This window comes from Cyprinus carpio, chromosome A9 (assembly GCF_018340385.1).
Source record: "Cyprinus carpio isolate SPL01 chromosome A9, ASM1834038v1, whole genome shotgun sequence".
In the NCBI taxonomy this organism is placed as follows: domain Eukaryota; kingdom Metazoa; phylum Chordata; class Actinopteri; order Cypriniformes; family Cyprinidae; genus Cyprinus; species Cyprinus carpio.
In genome coordinates, this window is record NC_056580.1 from 12561926 (window position 1) to 12582064 (window position 20139).

Here is a 20139-nt window from a genome sequence, read left to right on the forward strand (position 1 = left end):
AGTTATCATTTCCGATTTTGTCATTTAATAATAAATAGGTAATAAATCATAAATTGGTCAGTCTCGTCTGTTCCTCGCTCCCATCAAACAATTTCGAACAGAGTAATCGATGCTCGGGACTCGATGAAGGAGAGGAAGCGGCCAGAAGCAGTGACAGAAACAAGAAAAAAGAGGAAGAGACAGAGATATTGGGGAAAATGAAGAAAAGGAAAAGGGAAGTGAAGGTACCCTGTTAAAAAAACAACATATGTTGGTTATATGTTTTGAAGCATGGCTGCTGGTTTAAGAAGGTCCTTAGCTGGTTTGAGCTGGTTTAAGCTGGTCATGTGCTGGTTTGAGCTGGTCATGTGCCGGTCCTAAGCAGCTAGCTCCTGCTTGGACCATCTTAGGACCAGCTTAAACCAGCTCAAACCAGCAGTCATGCTTCAAAACATACCTAACCAGAATATTCAGTCTTTTTCAACAGGTTACTGTTCAAGAGACAACCTTTAATTGTTTTCCACAGCCCCAGACTAAGGATTTAGACCTTTTTATGTGATGGGCATATAAATGGTTTTTAGAGTTTGTTGTGGGTGTTTAGGGTGGCCTGGATGAGTATGAGATTTCCCTATGGAGACAGATTAGTCTCAAATATAATTCACGCAAAAAACACGATTCACACATGCGTAAACAATCTCACATGCATGAAACCTAATTCACGTACACACAAAAAAAATTCACGTGCGTGAAAAAAAATATATATTCACAAAAAGCAATTCACATGTGCAAAATAAAATTATATATTCATAAAATACATTTCACAAATCCAAAACACAATTCGTAGATATACAACTGTGCACAAAAACCTTTGAATGTTTAAAATATACGAGTGTCTGAATGTACAAATCGTCATTTACTACGAATCCACTCGGATTTGTGTGTGTGTGTTTTTGAGACCTTCCTGGCAGAGCTCTCTTCCCACGTGGGTCTGTCGTACTCTTTAGCCAATCAGATGCGAGTTTACCATTCAACCAATCATATCATAAGCCACCGAGAGTGCATTCAAGGAGCACGATTCTGCGCACCTTTTGCGCAATATGGATTAATTAGAACGGAAGTTAAGCCTTTACATCAGTAATCCCATAGACAGTAAAAGAAATGGACACAGCGACCCAATTGGAACTCAATTGAGACAAGTGAAGCCCATTTTTAGCGATTCTTAGAACTTCCGTTTCTGACGCGCAGACTCAAACTAAGCCTGTTGACGTCAGCAACCTGTCTGACAGATGTAAATCTTCTAGTAGCTGTGCGTGCAAACTGCCATCGTTAATCTTGCAGAGACGGCGATCTTGAGCGGGGAGTTCTTTGGCGTGAGTGAGCAGGAGTAAGTATTTTGATTAATTATTTTGTATAGTATTTTAAAAATGTAACGCCAGGGCTTCTATGGGCTTCTCTCTTGACGTCTCCCCGATTGCCTGCGAGCTTCTGAATGCACTCTCAGTGGCTTATGATATGATTGGTTGAAATGGTAAAGCTCGCATCTGATTGGCTAAAGAGTATGACAGACCCACGTGAGAAGAGAGCTCTGCCAGGAAAGTCTCAAAACACACACACACACAAATCCGAGTGGATTCGTAGTAAATGACGATTTGTACATTCAGACACTCGTACATTTTTAAAAATTCAAAGGTTTTTGTGCACAGTTGTATATCTACAAATTGTGTTTTGCATTTGTGAAATGTATTTTATGAATATATAATTTTATTTTGCGCATGTGAATTGCTTCTGTAAATATATATTTTTTTTTCACGCACGTGAATTTTTTTTTTGTGTGTACGTGGATTAGGTTTCATGCATGTGAGATTGTTTACGCATGTGTGAATCGTGTTTTTTGCGTGAATTATATTTGAGACTAATCTGTCTCCATATTTCCCGGCCTGAAATTGCATCCCAATCCGGCCCTGGTAACACTAAAATACATAAATGTTTATGCATATATGAAATTGCCATATTATTTATAAAGTAGGCCTACATATTTACAGCTAATTATAATTTTACATTTAATGTTTATTTGATTTTATATGTAATATTTTTTCATCAATGATTCTTAAAGGGTTTACATTATTTTGTTTATTTGGTGGAATGCAATGTGTTTATAAAAAACACATTATTTCCCACATAATGTACATTATTGTTGCTCCTCTATGCCTCGCCTTTCTAAAATGCGTAAATTTTTACGAAGCGCAGCTCATCATTCTGAAAAGCGAGGTGCTGATTGGCCAGCTATCCAGTGTGTTGTGATTGGCCGAATGCCTCAAGCGTGTGATGGAAATGTTACACCCCTCACCATACTGTGGTGCCGTGTCCCAGCACAACCAGACACAACCAATAAAATCCATTACAAACGAGGCATTTGTTGTATCCAGTGGGGACATAATTACTGATTATAATGACTTATAATTATAGTGTCTTTTTACGCGTTGCATATAGGGTGGTTTGCATCTGTTTTAAAATATAATCTTGTTTTTCAGAGATCTTATGCTAAGGTCTAAAAATTATACATTTTTCACTAAATGAATTGACGTGGTTCATCATCATCATCATCATCATCAGCAACATATCACCAATACCACTACTAATATCCAGTAAAAACAATTTAATTTACAAAAGTCCTGATTATGTTTTTTTCTTTCTGTCAGTTGAAACTTTACAACAACTTAACACAATGCCATTAGAAGTCATGGCTGTATGCTGGCTATTGAAAAACAGCACCAAAACATCTACATGACACATTATGTAAAAAACCTCAGACTTATTGCACAAAGAAAAAAAATCACATTCACAGATCTTGAAGAGATTTTTTTCATGCACGGATTCTGACATAAGAAGTTAGGAAAGGCTCTTGTAAAAAAACAAACAAACAGTTTTAATGAAGTTAGATGATGCAACCCTTCATACAAAAATTATTTTAAACCAGTAAAGACATTTGTAACGGCAATTTAATTAAATACAGAAAATAAAACCCTTTTAAATATTAATTGCTTATATAAAAATGTGGCACATTTTGGAAAAGCAGCATGATGAATGATGAATTAGCCAACAATGGTTCCTTTTCAAAACTTTCAGAAAGCATTTTTTAAGAAGTGCTAAGAATTGAATGACCAAGGTTCTTTTGATTTGACCTGCTTGATTGCATTAAAGAAAACATGATTATTTCTGACACGGTGTCCTCAGATATCTTGACATTTAATGCTCAGTAAGCTGAAGTAACACAGGTATGTCCATTCCTTAATTCCCAATGATGAAATGATGCCACATGACTTGTCATGAAACTGGCAGACAATTTTCTTCATTACTGTCTGGGCTTAAAAACAGTCTTGATCCAAAACCAGCCTCCTTGGTCACAGAGTGCAGGTCACTGTAAAATGTTTTGCTAATTTGGCAAAACAAGTGATTTGTTAAGTTTGAGAATGTCTGTACATGGTATTATGATAGATTAGCACTGATCCGGATCCACTGAAGCCCTTGCCTGGTGTACTGGACGATATGGGCCATGCTGCTATGCAGAGTCAAGGGTCCAGTCAGTGTGTTCAGATAGTTGAAAAATTCTGGTGTGGGTGTGAGAGAGAATAATTCAATATATAAATATTAAAAATAGTAAATGTAGAATAAAAATATATTTTTTTTTGATAAATAGCTAATACATGTTTTTCTTAATTACTAAAATGAGCCCTTTGAGATGAAAAAAGCTGAGTTTTCCCAAACAGAACTGATTCAAAACCCACCCTTATTTTCTTTGGCCAGGTTATCAGCCACCTCCCAGTACTCATAACTGTACAGGACACTGTTGGTGATGTTGAGGTGATTTGCTGCCATCTGATGGATACGATGGGGAATGCTGATGACACTGCTTTGGGAGCTGCCTGTGTGAGACCCCATTATATTGACAGAGCATATGGAGGCAGGAGGTACAGTTCCTCTGTAAAAGCACAAACACAGATGTACAACATAAAGCTCTCTCACAGTGGGTGTGTAAATGAATTCAAGGCCCAACTATAACTAACTCTTACTTTCCAGCATCGTTCCAAGGAGGGGGTTTGTGAGATCCTTTTGGAGAACTCTATTCAAAGTAAAAACAGTTACAAGAATGAGTAAATCTTTGAACAGGTCAACTTGGCTATTTTAACAAACTATATTGGTAGGTATTTTTTTCAGCTGTCTTTTGCATATTGATGTATGATAACTGATAACTGCCTACTTTGAAGTAGTCCAGCAGGACTTTGGAGTATTTTAGAGCGTTGTCCTTTTTAAGTCGGAACATTTGCCAATAAAGAAGTGCAAGACAGCGGAAACTGCAAACCAGAAACAACATTTGCGTTTTGTCAACAGACTTTATCAAGATTCAGGAAATCAAAACGACAATACAGACAGTTGAAGATTTTTGCAGTGTTGTATTTACCATAGTACAGCTAGCTGTTTGTCTTCCTGAATGGCTCCAGGTCCGGCGTGAGTCTTGAGTCTCATAGCATATCTATCCAACACATAGAACATGTCAAATCAATACAGAACTTCTGACAAACATTGGCCTTTTCTGGCCAATTCTATTTTGGCATCTTTCAAATATTGGTCATTGTGAAAACATAAAATTTATTGACATTGTATTCTCATGTTTTGTGGCCTGTTGTTGCTCTTATCATCATAGCACTACTGTAGGTAAAACATAGTCGGTATTCATCCGACGCTACCCAGTCATGTGATCCATGAAAAAAAAAAACAAAATACAGAAAAAGAAGAAAAAGAGCAACAGAGAAAAATAAAACTCTTAAACACCTTATGAGCTCCACAGTTTCAGCATACATGGTGTAGGGGGACTTGGACTCCAGCGGTCCATCTTCCATGGCTTTACCACACTCCATGAAGGACAAAGCAGCATCCACATAATTCACAGCTTTTCCTAACTTATCCACCTGCAAACAGGGATACAGACAAAAGGATAAAAGAAAGAAGTCGATGAATTAGTTACAGAGGATACAGACCAAAAATTTTTATCCTTGTTTTTTGACTTATTTCATGGGTTCTATAATCTTTGGGACCCCACTTTCTGTCATACAGCAGCTTTTTTTTTTTTTTAAACAAAAGTCAATTTTACAGCATAAAAAAGATTCCTAAAAATCTCAGGCAATTCCACACACACACACACACACACACACACACAAAGTAATGCCCCAGTGATAGCTTTTGTCTGTTATTTTTGAGAATGCATGTGGGGTTGTGACTTCAAGGCTGCAAAACTCTGACCTCTGTAATAATCTTGTCTACTGGTTATCAGTGTTGGGGAAAGTTACTTTTAAAAATAATGCATTACAATAATGTAATGCATTACATTTGCACTACGTTTTCTCACCTGGGCTGGGTTTGCAAAAAAAATAATTAATAAAAATAACACTTATTGTAATCTAATTTCAGCAATAAATAATGAAAATAACCAAATAAATAAAATAACTAAATAAATAATAAAAAAATAAATAAAATAACATATGTGATGTTTAACTATAGTCATTTTACTTATTCGTATGGTTGAATTGGACCATGTGTTATTTAACAGAGTTTGCATTTCACTGTTTTTGTTCATTTCTAGGAATACTGATTCTGTTTTTGTGCAGGTGAGATGAGTAAATGCATATTTACATTTAGTCTAGAACTACAATATCTATCATGTTTACATAAGCGCACAAATCTTTCTTTCAACATGGAATCAATCAGTAAATGGAAAACAAAGTAACTTGCGTTACTTATTTGAAAAAGTAACTCAGATATTTTGTTGCCAATTTAAAAGCAATGCATTACTTTACTAGTTACTGGCAAAAAGTAATCTGATTACGTAACTCGAGTTACTTGTAATGAATTACCCCCAACACTGGTAATAATATTTAATAATGTCTGCGTTCACAATGCTGTTTTACCATTGCGTCTGCTCGATGTTTCAACCTCTTGGCCTCATGCAAGTAGTACTCAGCATGATGAGAGCTAACATGAAGAAAAGAAAGGAGAGATTAGGAAAGAACTATGGGAAGGTATTTGAAATGAAAATGCCACAGCACTGTTAAATGAAACAGAGGCATTTACAGACATTAACTCACACATCACTGATAGGTACGGTTCCTCTGTAGTGGAGCGGAAGGTTTGAGGCAGGAACCAGCGATCCAGAGTGAGACTGTAGGTGTCCTGACACCCTGACACACTCCACCTCTACCTTGGGCTGCGTCTTCTGGTCCTGTTTCATTAATATATATTATATTAGAACAATTGTTACATTCCTTGAAGTCCAGTAAAGAACCCTCTTCCAATACTGGCCATGCAAGGTTCTTGATTTGCTATATGGTTTTAATCAAAACAAGACAAGAAACAGAAAGAAAGAAAGAAAGAAAGAAAGAAAGAAAGAAAGAAAGAAAGAAAGAAAGAAAGAAAGACTTTAGTGTTCCATGTGAGTAATATTTTAAGAACCTGTGTTTTCTGTGCTGTTGAATCTTTGTCTTTTTCTGGAGGTGTATGGTACTTCTCTGCATGCTGAGTTTTTACTGAGGGTTTTGCGAGCTCCAGTATGCCAGATGGAGGAGACAATGGAGATACTGGCCTCTTGGAAAAAAAGTAATCGTCCTGACATCTGCATACACAGCAATAAAAAGGACATCATCCAATGAGCATGAGCCAGACAGTAAACTTGTCCCAGTGGACAAGAATAATAGCAATGAATTGGCCTTTTTCAAGTTTGTATTTTGTCATAGGGGCTTCCCATTATGTCTTTCCATGTACTAAAGCAGCACTGTACAATAATTGTACAGTGGTAATTACTCATGGATATCCCCTTGTATGTATTTGCAATAGTATACATTTTCTGAATCAACAAAATTATACTTTCAGAGCAAGATAACAGCTTATTTAATATTACGTAAACTGTATCTGCAAAGAGAGAGCACTGATGCATGATGAAAAAAAAAGTTCCTCATCACAAAGAAATTAAGTGATTAGGTCTAAATATACCCATTTTGCTTGTTGAAGGTTTCCTCAGTCTCATTATGGACTGACACTGGTAGTTTATCTGCACGTGATTGATTTCTCTTATTCTCTCTTTGAGCATCTCCATTTTCAGCCTGATATAGTAAAATACACAATAAAAAACTTACATGTATGCAAAAACACAAATCTCATATTTAGAAGAACATTCATTTAAGAATTGTAGATTTGTATATATTGATTAAAAATAAAGATGCTTTTCTCTTCCTCACTTTTCTTTTACTTCTGCCATTTCCCGGCAGTTGGTCCAAGTGATGCAGGTGTTTCATTGATGTCTTTTCTTTTGCCTTTCCCAGTGACAAAGCTGAAGATGAGGACTGTCTCTCGGTAATCTCATCTGCACTAGGGACTCTACCCAGAAGTGAGAGGTCTATCCTCACAACAAGTTTTCTCAGGCCTCGATGTGCGACCGTGGGGGACTTTTCAGATCGGCCGAAAGGCACCAGTGTGTAGAGTTTGTGTCTGCCCCGACCTTGTTTATCTGTCTCAGGGGTGCTTAAGCTCGACCCGTGGGGGTGAGCACCAGTGCCAGAAGTCTGTTTGTCATTGCTCCTTTTTGACACAGTTTTTTGGTTTGATGTTGAATCTGCAGGGAATTTGGCAACATTCCGGGGTGGACTGGACTCAGAGTCTGACTCGGAGGAAGATGATGAGGACGACGATGATGATGAGGAGGATGAGGACGAGGAAGATGATGGACGAGTGGGCTTGATGACAGGAGTAGGGGAAGGTGGAGAAAGTGGAGGAGAAAGGCTAGTGTCTGTCACATGAGGACCTGAGGAAATGTCCTCATTGTTCCACCTTCTCTTCTTCCTTCTCTGCTCCTCAAGGTTAAGTCCATTGTATTCCTTTTGAGCGTGATGCTGGCTGTTGGTGTGAGGTCTTTGCTTGGGCTGCACTGCCTTCCATTCAACTTCCTGCTCCCTCCTTCTCCTCCGCTTCCTCTCTCTTTCCCCTTCCTCGGTTCTCCTATCTTCCTCGTCTTCCTCTTCCTCAGAACTCCGAACCCAGCGACGCCTTATTACTTGCTCCTCCGCCAGTCTTTGTCTCTGCTCCTTGCTGGTCTGCACCAGGGTTGCTCCCTGGGCCTTACCTCGGTTGTCCACCTCTCGCTCTCTCTCTCTGGGCTTTGGGTCTTTTTGGGAATGCCCGGTTCTTGGCACTGGGGCATCCCCTAGTTTGACCTTGGGCTTTGGGCTTGAACTCTGTTGGGAAGTCTGTTTGGAGATGGACTGCTTTGTATCCGGGAAAGATTTAGTCTTCAAGCTGTGACTAGATCGACTGTTGACTTCGCTTCGGGATGAGTCCCTGGATTTTGACGAGGGACCACGTTCGGAACTCTTTAGAGTATTAAAATGAGATGAATGGCCTGATTTGGAGTGTGAACTGTGGATTGACACCCCTGTAGGTTCATTGCTTCTGTGATTATGTTCAATACTATGGTCAGTTGTAGATGAGTGCCTGGCTTGTGGTTTTGGGCTAACGCTTGGTCTTTGCTTTGACAAATGCTTTGAAATGGGGTTTGAAGGTGAGTTAAACCTTTGCTTGCATGTGGTTTCAGAGTTTTTGGCTTCAGGTTTGTGTGTGAGATCTTTGTGTGACTTTTCTGTTGAGTTGTGTTCGGAATGATGGGGTTGTTGGGGAGGACCAGGTCTAGAGTCTTTGGATCGAGAGTCTCTGGATCTAGAGTCTTTGGGTCTAAACTCCTTTCTCTGGTTGGCGCTATGGTCCAGAGGTACCCATGGCCTTACTTTGGGATGATGTGCTGGATTAGAGGTAACGGTTGGCCTTGCAATATGCCTTGGACTTTCTTTTTGAGGTGGCTGTACCTGAGGATATGTACCTTGGCTAGGTACTGCGGTGGATGAAAGACTTGGACTGGGGCTTCTGGGAGGGTGTAAAGGTAAAGGGCTGGGACTTCGACTCCCTTGGAGGCTGTCTCCTGGACTTGGACATACACTTGGCACTGGGCTCGGCACAAGGCTAATTCCTGGACTGGGGCATGGACTGTATTCTGGGCTGGGATGAGGACTGTTTCTGGGGCTGTAGTCAAATTTTGGACTTGGGACCGGACTTTCACATGGACTGTAATCCCGTCTGGACTCAGAGTCTCTGCTCCAGTATCTTCCAGGTGATGGTCCTCGGCCACAGTCAGATTTCGCACTCCGTCGCTGTCCTCCACCTGGGTCGTGGTCAGATGAATGATGATTTTTAGGGACTTTCTCAAGCCACCTGTCCAGCTGCCACTGTGTGGATGGTGGGCTCTCCGTCTGAACAGAGCAAGGACATGAGTTCAAGACAGAGAATGTAACAATGGTAAAACTGGTAAAGTAATATTACTCTAAATTTGAATTTAATAAAATTATGTGAATTTGATCAAATATAAATCTAGAGTGACCTGGATTACAAAACTTTACAAGATTATTATTATTAGTGAACCTGCTCTTGACCATAAACGCTTGAGCACTGAGGATGACAACAGTATCACAGAAAATATATTACAGAACCTCTTTAACAAAGAAGTGTGTGGCTTGACATCACATTTAAAACAATAATGGTGATGCACAGTCAATCATGGCAGGTTATAGGCTAATCATAGGAATATTAGATAGATAGAACTTCTAGCTATTGAACATCTCTATTCTTTACCATACTGATGAAAAGTAAACACTCTATGTGTGCAGAAGATTGTATAAATCATTATCTGACTCCATGACAATGTATTTACTCAGCAATGTGATAGTGAGAAAGTATTATTGGAAAAAATACCGAAATAATGGCAATGAGAAATGATTCAAATTAACAGGAAATATGAGCATTTATGAAAATGGGCCTGTGTGTCAGTGGGAGAGAGAGGAAAAGAAAAACAGGAGGTGAGAGGGTGAACAAGAGAAAGGGCCAGAAAACTGGAGATTCCTTAAACCCTAACAAACCCTCTTTCAATTTCACACTGCTTTCACCATTACAATGCCTCTTCAGTTCACTCACTCTAAACTATTACAAACCAGAAATAAATGCACTGAATATAAATACTGTATGACAATATAATCTCACTTTATAGAGTAATAAAGTAAGCTATACTCACTATTGACTTTACAAATCATTTGAATTAACGCCACAAAATCAAAGCAAATACTCACTTGAAAGCACACTTGAGCTCCAGGGCAGACTGAGCTTTCCTCTCTCGCCTCCAGTAGCTGACCAGAGCTAATTTAAACTTTAACTCCTCCACTCAAACATTCCCCCTTTCCCTCTCTCTCTCTTTCCAGCAAAGACACTGCATCTCTTGTGCCCTTTTCCCATTGCCCCTCCCCTCAAACCCCCCTCTACCTGGAACTGTGTGGTGTTTCCAAGCCGTCCTCCTCAGAGACACTACATGACTACATGCAGATGAAAAACACATGGTGTTCCCTCCTCCCTTCTCCACAGATTCCAAATAGATGGCATGTTTAGTAATAGAGCCAGCTGTGTCACACAGACACCTTCATTCATATGGTGGTGTAGCACTATGCTACTAGTGCTTTTAATCCCTCCTTCTGATGAAAAAAAGTAAGACTTGCTAGAGCCCCCAAACGTCATATAAGAACACAACACAGCATAAAATGGTTCAAATATAGCTGTTATCAACTTATGATCAGGATTATTTTCCTGTGCTGTTTCAAAGGGAAAGCTCACCCAGAAATGAGTATTCTGTCATCATTTACTCACCCTCACATTGTTCCAAACCTTTATGACTTTCTTTCTTATGGGAAACACAAACAAAGATATATTTGTATGTTTTTTGTCCATACAATGAAAGTCAGTGAGGTCCAATGTTGTTTTGTAAAATCATACAGGTTTGTAACTACATGAGGTTGAGAAAATTATAACAGAATTTTCATTGTTTTGGGTAACCAATCCCTTTAAGTTCTGCTTTTTGTGATGAAATCAAGGTTGACGTACTACTTCCTATCTAGTTAGTCATCTGGAGCACCACATGTTGACATGACACCCAGATTCTAAAGTCTAAGCGGCCGCCCCTTAACATTCCTCTCTCCACCCCCCACCATCCCATTTTACCTCATCTGCTAAAAACAACTACTAGGAAACAGAGAGAGCGAGGCAATGAGAAATAGCATACTGCACGGCAAAAAAAATGCTACTGCATACCTCTGTACTGCAGTTTAGGGTCCGATGTTGGGTCGGTGTCCCGCACCGGTTGTGTGTCCCTGGGCTCGGGCTGTGTGACCGCTGACTGCTGCTTTCCCACTCACTGGAAGGGTCTGATCCCGAAGACCCTGAGCTAGAATGTCTCACTCTTCCGACATGTGTGTGTGTGCGGTGCTGCTGCTGGCCTGACAAGCTGTCAGTCAGTACATGCAAACAAAGGATATGGATTGAGAAGTGCACGGGCACTTCTTAGGCCACATATTCAAATGCATTTACATGTACAGCAGTCTTGACTATCAAGATCAAATAAATTTTAAAATCCCAACAAATATGCAGACTAAACACTACGAGTGGTGTGTGTGTGTGTTTGGGGGTTGAACATGTTGAAAGGCCAAAAGAAACAGAGGCTGGTCTATCATCCAGCTGTCACATTCCACATATTCTGACCTCTTCAGTATGTAATACACACACTCACACATACAGACACAAACAATGGATAATAATGAGAACTGGTACAGTTACAAACACAAAACTTACCGGTCATTATCAGCCCAGGAAGTTGTTCGCTCACTTCCCTGATTAACAGATAAGAATAAATAAATAAATAACAAAGATTTGAATAAAAGAGCTTTTTAGTTTGGAATGTTCAACTTCATGGCCATTACTAGTATCGTGACCAAAGCAAAAGCTACAGTCCTGCAGTAACAGCAGAAAGGTCATGAGTCTGGTGTATTTTATGACTCAGACTGTTATGACTCATAATCCTGGAGTCCTGTGTTGAGATACACACATGTACAAGGAGCTGGTGTTGTAGGTTTAAGTTAGAGTCAAATATCAAACTTGCTACGTTCGCAATTTCAATAAACTATGTCAAGTTCAGCAGCACAGACATAGAGCAGTGTCATTTTTCCCAAGAAGGCAAAAAGGCAGAGCCTCCTACAAAAATTGTGTAACATGAGATCATAATTTGTTTTTTACAGAACTACTATTGGAGTGAATGTGAGGGAGTTATTAATACTAATTGATGATATACCTCATCCTTGTCATCTTCGTCACTGCTAAGCTTCAGGTCATCAGCGAGCATGCTGCGAGGGCAAAGAAAGAGTCAAACATGAGAGAATGTCACACTCACTTAACAAAGAGACTTATTTGTTAAGCCAATCTGCAGCACATCTGTGTGTGTGTATTAAATGTGTGAGTTTGCCTCAAACGGTCTAGCTATATGAGATTGTATCACATTACAACCTTCAAAGAAAAAGGTCATAAACACAGTGCTCTAATGTTAAACAGTGATGTAATGTTATGGTAGTGTGGTTCAGAGCTCTATCCTACTGTGTTAACCTGCTCTGTAATTAGATACTAACTCAGTGAAGTTTATGAAGTCAATGAAGTTAGTATGGTGGTTAGAGACGGTTGAGATATATAACACTGGCCTAACACTCCATGTGAAGCTGGTTTTAAACAGCAGTGGGTCCATAGCAGTTAAATTTCAGGAAGCCCAGTCTAATTATACACACTAATATGCACAGACGTTTAACACTGACTTCTGTAAAGGCAATTGTTTATGGTATAATAAAGTGAACAGGCAGAAGCAGTTCAGACACAACCTGGGGCTTGGTTACCATGGACGGATTGGGTGCTGTGCACCCCACTTACGATTTATGAGGGGCCACGAGTGGACGTGAGGGCATCCTCATAGAGACACCATCCCTCACTGAGAAAGCAACAGGGAGAGAAATACATCAGCATTATGGAGAAGAATGTAAAAACAGTGCTATATTAGCACAGCTGTGTATACATATACATAGGTGAATCATGTAGTGATATCTCAAATAAAACAAAGCAGGTAATGATGAGCAAGCTTCTTATTACACACACAATAGGCATGCACAATATATCTGTACCATATCAATTTGGTATTAAATGATGTGTAATAAATATCGGTCAACATTGGATATTTAATTTTACACCACTGTTCAAAAGTTTAGGGTCAGTATAACTTTTTTAAATTAAATTAATACTTTTATTCAGCAAAGACACATTAAATTGACCTTTATAATGTTACAAAAGTTGTCTAAATCAAATAATTGCTGTTCTTTTTGAGTTTTCTATTCATCAAAGAGTTCTGAAAAAAATCATGGTTTTCACAAAAAAAGCATATTGGAATAATTTCTGAGGGATCATGAAAATTCAGCTTTGCCATCAAAGAAATAAATATTTTAAGATGTATTTAAAAAGTTATTTTAAATTGTAATAATATTTTGTAATTTTTTTAACACTGTTAATATAAAAATAAATATCAAATTTTCATATTGTATATTACAATGTTGTGATGCCTTAATTCACTTGTAACATTTAAAATGATTGATTTTAGTTTTTAGAATTGTATCAACACAAAATAGCAAATAATTTTATTATTAGTCATTTAACAGCTATTGGCCATAACATGAAAATAATCATCTTATCGGTATCAGTCAGAATAACTTTTGGTGCATCCCTAATCCAGACAGAGAGACATGTATCAAAAACAGTGCTCCAAACATAAAGTTTGCACAGTAGCATGTTTACCATGTCTGTGATGTGAATTGGGCTGTTTTCCCTCCTAAAACAGATAAACAGCATAAACCAAATCAGTCAAATCAACACAAACAGCATCTTGACAAAAGACAGAAGGGTGAATTCTCTAAACTATACTAAACATTGTCACACTGTATTTTAGCACCTAACCTTTTACCTTAAGCCCCCAAAATCCAGTTTAACCAGGTGTCATTAAATTCAGGTACATTTTCTGCATTTTAAAAAACTCTGGATCATAGTGGTAGAAAGATACTCTACAGTCCCTAGAACCGGCCTGCATTGTGCTTGGGGCATTGCTGCCTGGGCATTGCATAATTTCTGTAGTGACTCAACACAGAAACAACACAGATTTATGAGTGTGTGCAAATAAACAATGCAAGCATAATACCCATATGGAAGAGAGAGGAGGAGAGCGAAAGATAAATATACAGAGACAGAGCAGAGATGGTGCTTTATATTGGTGAATTTATCACACTTACTTGCAGTCTGTAATAAACCCTGTGCATGCGTACCTTTGCGTGTGAGTACAGGAAATGCTGAGTGCCCCCTTCCCCTGGGGGCTGCTGGTAAGGCCAGGAGTGGGTCATGTCCTACATAGAGATGAAAGGACAGTGGCTAAAAGGTCAAAATGACTTACAGGTTTGGAAAATGAACTTTTTCAGTGACAACCAAAAATTTTATTTCCTGGATGTTACTCATAACAGTAGCAGACTCTGTAGAAGTAATGTCTCATTTTGATCCTGTGTTACTAAAGAGTGACTGTTAATCCACTTAATGACCTAACATACATCAGTGAGAGTACATGACCTTTTGATGAAGAACTTACAGTGGTTTTGTGGAAGCTTATGGCATTTCTTATAATATGTGTGATTAAATTACTTAGTAAAAACTTTATTGTGTAATTTGTGCTTGTGGCTGTGTGTGTGTCACAGAGCAGGAAGCAGCGTGTGAAATGGTCATGAGTTATCGACTCTCACAATCGTTAGGAAAACAGATGTGCAGTGTTTGACTGATTAAGCTAAAAATGCTCATGGTCTGACAGTCATTTATCTGAGTGTAAAACATTAAGTCAGAACTGTTTCAAAAAAGTTGCACACAATAATTGTTTTCTCATTAAAAAGTATTTTATATAAATTATATATGGCTGACTGCTATTTAAAAATTTCTGCAATGGTACAAATGATTGTTTTCGCATGATTCTGCACCCATGCTGCCAAGTTGCACGACTGCAATTTTGGCCAATGCCAATAAATAATAAATAATAATAAAAAAGACAACTGATCACACTTCCATTTTCTGATTTTGGATATACACAGAGATGGTCATTGGATGAGACAATGTTACATGTGTCAGGATGGTGCAGATATTCAAACAGAAATATTTTGATAGCATCTTACAGAGACACCGAATCTGTGTGACCAACTTGTAAAATTATAAATTGTTTGGCCTCATATGGAATTCCTTATGGCATAGACAATTGAAATGACTGGATTGTGCTCACAAATATTTGCCAAACAATGATATTTAACCACTATTTAACAGAAGAAACTCTTACAGGTTTGGATCAACTTGATGATAAACTACTAGGTTGAACACCACCATGTGTTCAACACAGACTGCTAAAGTCGAACTGTAGAACAGTATCATATCGTAAACATACATTATACACATCAATCGTTCTTCCTAGCCTGTAGCAATATTTCGAAAACACTCACCTCCCTCCAGAGCATAACTCTTCCCCCTTCCCTCTCATCCACCTGCTTCATTATCTCTCTCGCCGCCTTTAGTCACTAAGGATTCACCTCTCTTCACCAACAACAAGGCTTCCCAGGTGAACCTGCGGCTGCTTCTCTGTCTCTCTATGTATGTGCATCTCACTGTTCTCTGTCTGCACACTCCTTAGATTCTTTGACATGGGCAGATTTAATCATAAAGCAGACTGCTGATTTGGCATTTCTACAATTGAAACAGTACAACAAAACCAAAACACCATTTTGAAAAGGAGACATCTATTGTGCTCTTTCTAAAAATACCTATGACCACAACAGCAGCCCTGGGAAGACGTACACATCTATTTATGTGCTCATTCACCTACACAGAATTCAGCATGATCCCACACATACAGTGCAGCACAATGCACATGTACATGGCGGCTGCCTATTAAAACTTTGATATTGAAGACTGCATTTACATTTATGAAAACCTTCAGCCCATGCAAAACTGGGGCAAAGGGATGACATGAACACACAAATAGTTTGACCTAATAACTTATTATGAAAGAAGACCTCAATAAAAAAATTAAAAAACATGCCTGAAGTTCATTTAGATTTTAAAGTGCTCTCAACAGAAAACTAGTAAACTAAAAGATATAAATACGCCGCATATAAGGCATTACATTTTGCGGTGATTTCTTTACTTACTATAGCACTTAGAATACTCATTCCTAGAAATGTTAGCAATTCATCCATAGAATAATCCTATTCCATTCCATTCAGTAAACGATCAAGCGGCATCATAAATATCCATCCAGAAGGGCTAAACTTAATAATATATTTTGTAAACAGCAACACTAAACTCAACTTCAGTGCCTCCAACCCTTTTTTGTAGAGATTATCATATAATCTTCCAATGCTAATTTACAGTGTCAGAGTGAGTGTGTCTTGGAAAGGTTTTTTTTTGTTGTTTTTTCACAGAGAAGAGACTATGGTGCTTTTAACCAATACTTAAGTGCAGTTATGCATAAGCATGATTCCAAATACAATTTGTCCTCAGTCTGGATCTAAGTTGCTGATCATTTCATTTATATATCTCATTAGCATTAAAGGATGTATATTGAATAGGAGTCAAACTGGTATTTGCAGTAGAACTGATGTGTTGGGGGGTGGGGGGGGGGGGGTCACTGGGGCGGTACCCTTTCAAAACATACTAATATGTACACTTTAGGTACTAATATGTAAATTTTTTAGAGGTGAATACGGTACAAAGGTGTAACACCAGTGACAGATTTTGTACCTTTCTTTCTGAGTGTGTACATGTAACAAAGACACTGAAAAATAAAGTGTTACCAAAAGTATTGTATTGTGCAATTACACAGGTATCTATAAGAGAAGAATGTTATCTTTGAGCAGTGCTCTGAAAAATATCTGAACAATCAGGTGATTTCCAATCAAAATAATACCACCTGTTATAAGTTGAGCACCAAATCTAAGGAATACACTGCAGCTGAATAAATGCGGCACAGCTGACATCTGCAGGTAATTTGGGTGCCATAGTGGTGGTCTGCACACATGTACTTGTCTGAACTGAAATATACATAAGTGTCCTCAAATGCTTTCAGTGTAGAAGCTGACTCACACACAGCTGTAGGAAATTATGATGTATTTTTTGATGATCCCTTACTTTTTTGTTTTATAATAAGCCTTCTTCACAACACCCGTTTTATAACTTTCGGAATGATTGAGCATGAGTCATTTGTGAAGCCAGTGTGTTTGGATGAGTGCAGCAGTGAATGAGAGTGTGTGTGTGTGTCAGCAAGATGGAGAAATTCCCAAAGTTCAGAAGCTAAACTAGGTGCATTTATAACCTTACTCACTTAGTACTGGTCCTCTTTGCGCCCTCAGCTGATCTTCAATTCTTCTTCTCCCAGTTTTTTAAAATTACTATTATACCCAAATATGCGTCTGTAAATATTAGTACAAGCGAACCTAGTCAGACAACGTGCAAAATCCCCTAGACGCCTTCTGGTCTCAGTGGAGAAGTCCAAACTGAGATACTAAAGCGCAGAGATAAACATGATGTAACAGCAGGAGAGGCAGGTGATGATTGTCTTGACAGATTGAAGAAGCTCTCCAGAATGACAGAAGAGGAAGTCGCTATTTAAAAATTTGAATTTGAATGTACCATCTAATCAAAGCTGCGCGCGCCACACAGCAAAACCGAAAACACCAAGTTGCGCTCAAAGGTACTCACACCGGAAAACAGTTCAACTGACAAAACCATAAAGCATCACATCTCAGAAGCTCTGTCAGTGTAGACTATAAAGATATGACAGCGCATGATTCTTCTAAATACATCTTTTTCAACTGTTTTTATTATTCCTTACACATAAAGCAACAATCAGCGTTTTCAAACATTTCGGAGACAAAAGTTAGATTGCAAGTTAGTTAGGACACTTATTTCTACCCAACGTTAAAAAGACTCTCGCGATGAGATAAGAAATCGTGTTCAAGTTCGCGGAGATAACCATAGCAACAGCAAGCGATTCGTGAGGATCAACTTCGGACATAACATTGACAAAACATAAACACAGCCATTATTTACAAATTTACCATATAGGCTATTTGCACATCACAGGTAGGCTATGTAAAAAAAAACAACAACAACTTATAATAACTGCACATCACATGTGTATATATATATATATATATATATATATATATATATATATATATATATATATATATATATATATATATATATATATAAAGTTTGTGTTTTAAAAATAGTTGACATTTGTTAAAGTATAGGACGCAAGAAACCGGGTTGCACGCGACTGCACCCCTTAATGTTCTGTAGAAATTCATCAATAATAACAATACAAAATAATAATAAAAACAAATCAAATCTAGAGAAAAAATAGGATAACACCAAACAAAAAGTTTCGTTATCATCATGTTTTTATCTCTCCTTGAAAACAATTGAATTAAACGCCTTATGACACTAACCTGGGATGCGTGGTGAAGCATGAAACAAACACGTGCAAGTTTTCCCTTACTTCCATGAATGGTAGGCATGTTGAGGTCGATTTTTCAGTAGTCCATTTTGGCAGATACAGGAGCGCAGCACCGCGCAGCGCATGAGAACGAGCGTCAACAGGTTACGCATCTCAGAGCCACGGTCGGTGTTTCTGTGGAAGCACGCGATGGGCGGAGGCTGACGGACCGAAAGCTCGGCGCTGTCACCTAAACATCGCGTCAGAGCGCTATGACGGCGATGAACGGAGATGCTCGTAGAAACACTCCTGCGTAAGCAAGCGGGGAGGAGGGAGACAGAGTCACCGAGAAGCTGAAGCATCAATACCTCTGGGAAAACAAACAAAAAAGTATCTATCTATCTATCTATCTATCTATCTATCTATCTATCTATCTATCTATCTATCTATCTATCTATCTATCTATCTATCTATCTATCTATTATGCTTGTAAGGGAGACCTCGCCTAACATCAGTGATGATTTTAACAAAGCAAACACATATCTTAAAATATACATGTAAGAGCTTAGCCTTATATCTCTTAAGAGGAAGAATGGAATGCAAACTGTTATATACCCACAGAAAATGATTAGGCAAGAAATGACTTCCACAGAATTTCCAGATGTGTCTGACTGTGTGCTGAGATAGATAGAGAGATAACCTTGTTACTCACTGAATACTCCCAGATCTGTTGGTGTACATCTCCCCCCACATTGCTTCATACATTTCACTGAAAAGAAAGATAAACATGCAAACAGAGCCTAGCAGCTTTAATGTATTGTGAAAGCCAGGAGACAATTTATGGTCATGCTTAGGGAGACATGCACTTTCTCTGTCTATGAAACCGATTTTTCATTCACTCATCAGTGCAGCATGTCTTTTGTTTGTGTCTGTGTGCAACTTGCAAGGACGCTTCCTGACATCTGACACACACAATCTTGTCCAACATAGAAACATCTGGAGACTAAAAATCCTAAAATGACAGATTTCTGACACCTTCTTGCCATCTTGATTTGTTGTTTCCCAAACAATGATGCATTAGGTTTGCACTGGGTGCGTTCGAGATTGATCAGCTCGACTTCTTGCTGTCCTGTTTATAGAAAACACAGCCATTTTAATTCTACAACATATGCACACAAAGATCTAAAACAGCCAGAATGAACTAATATAAATCTGACAAATTTTTGACGGACATAAAAACTGCCCCCATTATTAAACCATGCATGCTCGTAATATATTTTCATAAGGAAATGTAAGTGGTACTTGCCTGTGCAAAATTCACTGCCTGATGCCATGGGGTTTGTGGATTTCTGTCTAGCCTAAATCAAAAAAAGGTCAACTCTCTGAACTCTATGATATTGTGGCTAGATTTGGCTCAGGTCACTGGTTTATTTTTAAGTCTAAGGGACATTTTCATCTATTATATTGTGCACCAGATGAAAATAAATCTGATCACAAAGAAAAGTAATAACTTATCAATCAAGCTGCATGATTTAAGGTGATTTGCAACTCATCTTTCACAAACAGTGTTTGTCTGCATGGTAGTGACAGAAATGCCCCAGATGTGCTGCTGTTCTTTCTTTCTCACAGTCGTGGTTTCATTACTCAGA

The 20139-nt window shown here is 38.4% G+C and overlaps 1 protein-coding gene across 1 annotated transcript; it reads right to left on the minus strand.

Moving 5' to 3' along the window:
• Window positions 1-2620: 2620 nt before the first annotated feature.
• On the minus strand, window positions 2621-18890 carry LOC109096351 (AF4/FMR2 family member 3-like). Its single transcript, XM_042763535.1, has 18 exons — window positions 18504-18890; window positions 14292-14369; window positions 13771-13804; window positions 12859-12916; window positions 12236-12287; window positions 11740-11777; window positions 11203-11395; window positions 7266-9323; window positions 7021-7130; window positions 6484-6643; window positions 6120-6253; window positions 5943-6006; window positions 4810-4946; window positions 4439-4510; window positions 4238-4331; window positions 4050-4099; window positions 3765-3958; window positions 2621-3587 (listed from the first exon to the last, which is right to left on the minus strand). Exons 1-18 carry the CDS (start codon window positions 18570-18572, stop codon window positions 3466-3468), a joined length of 3717 nt encoding a protein of 1238 aa, XP_042619469.1. The 5' UTR covers window positions 18573-18890; the 3' UTR covers window positions 2621-3465.
• Between the last annotated feature and the right edge of the window lie 1249 nt (window positions 18891-20139).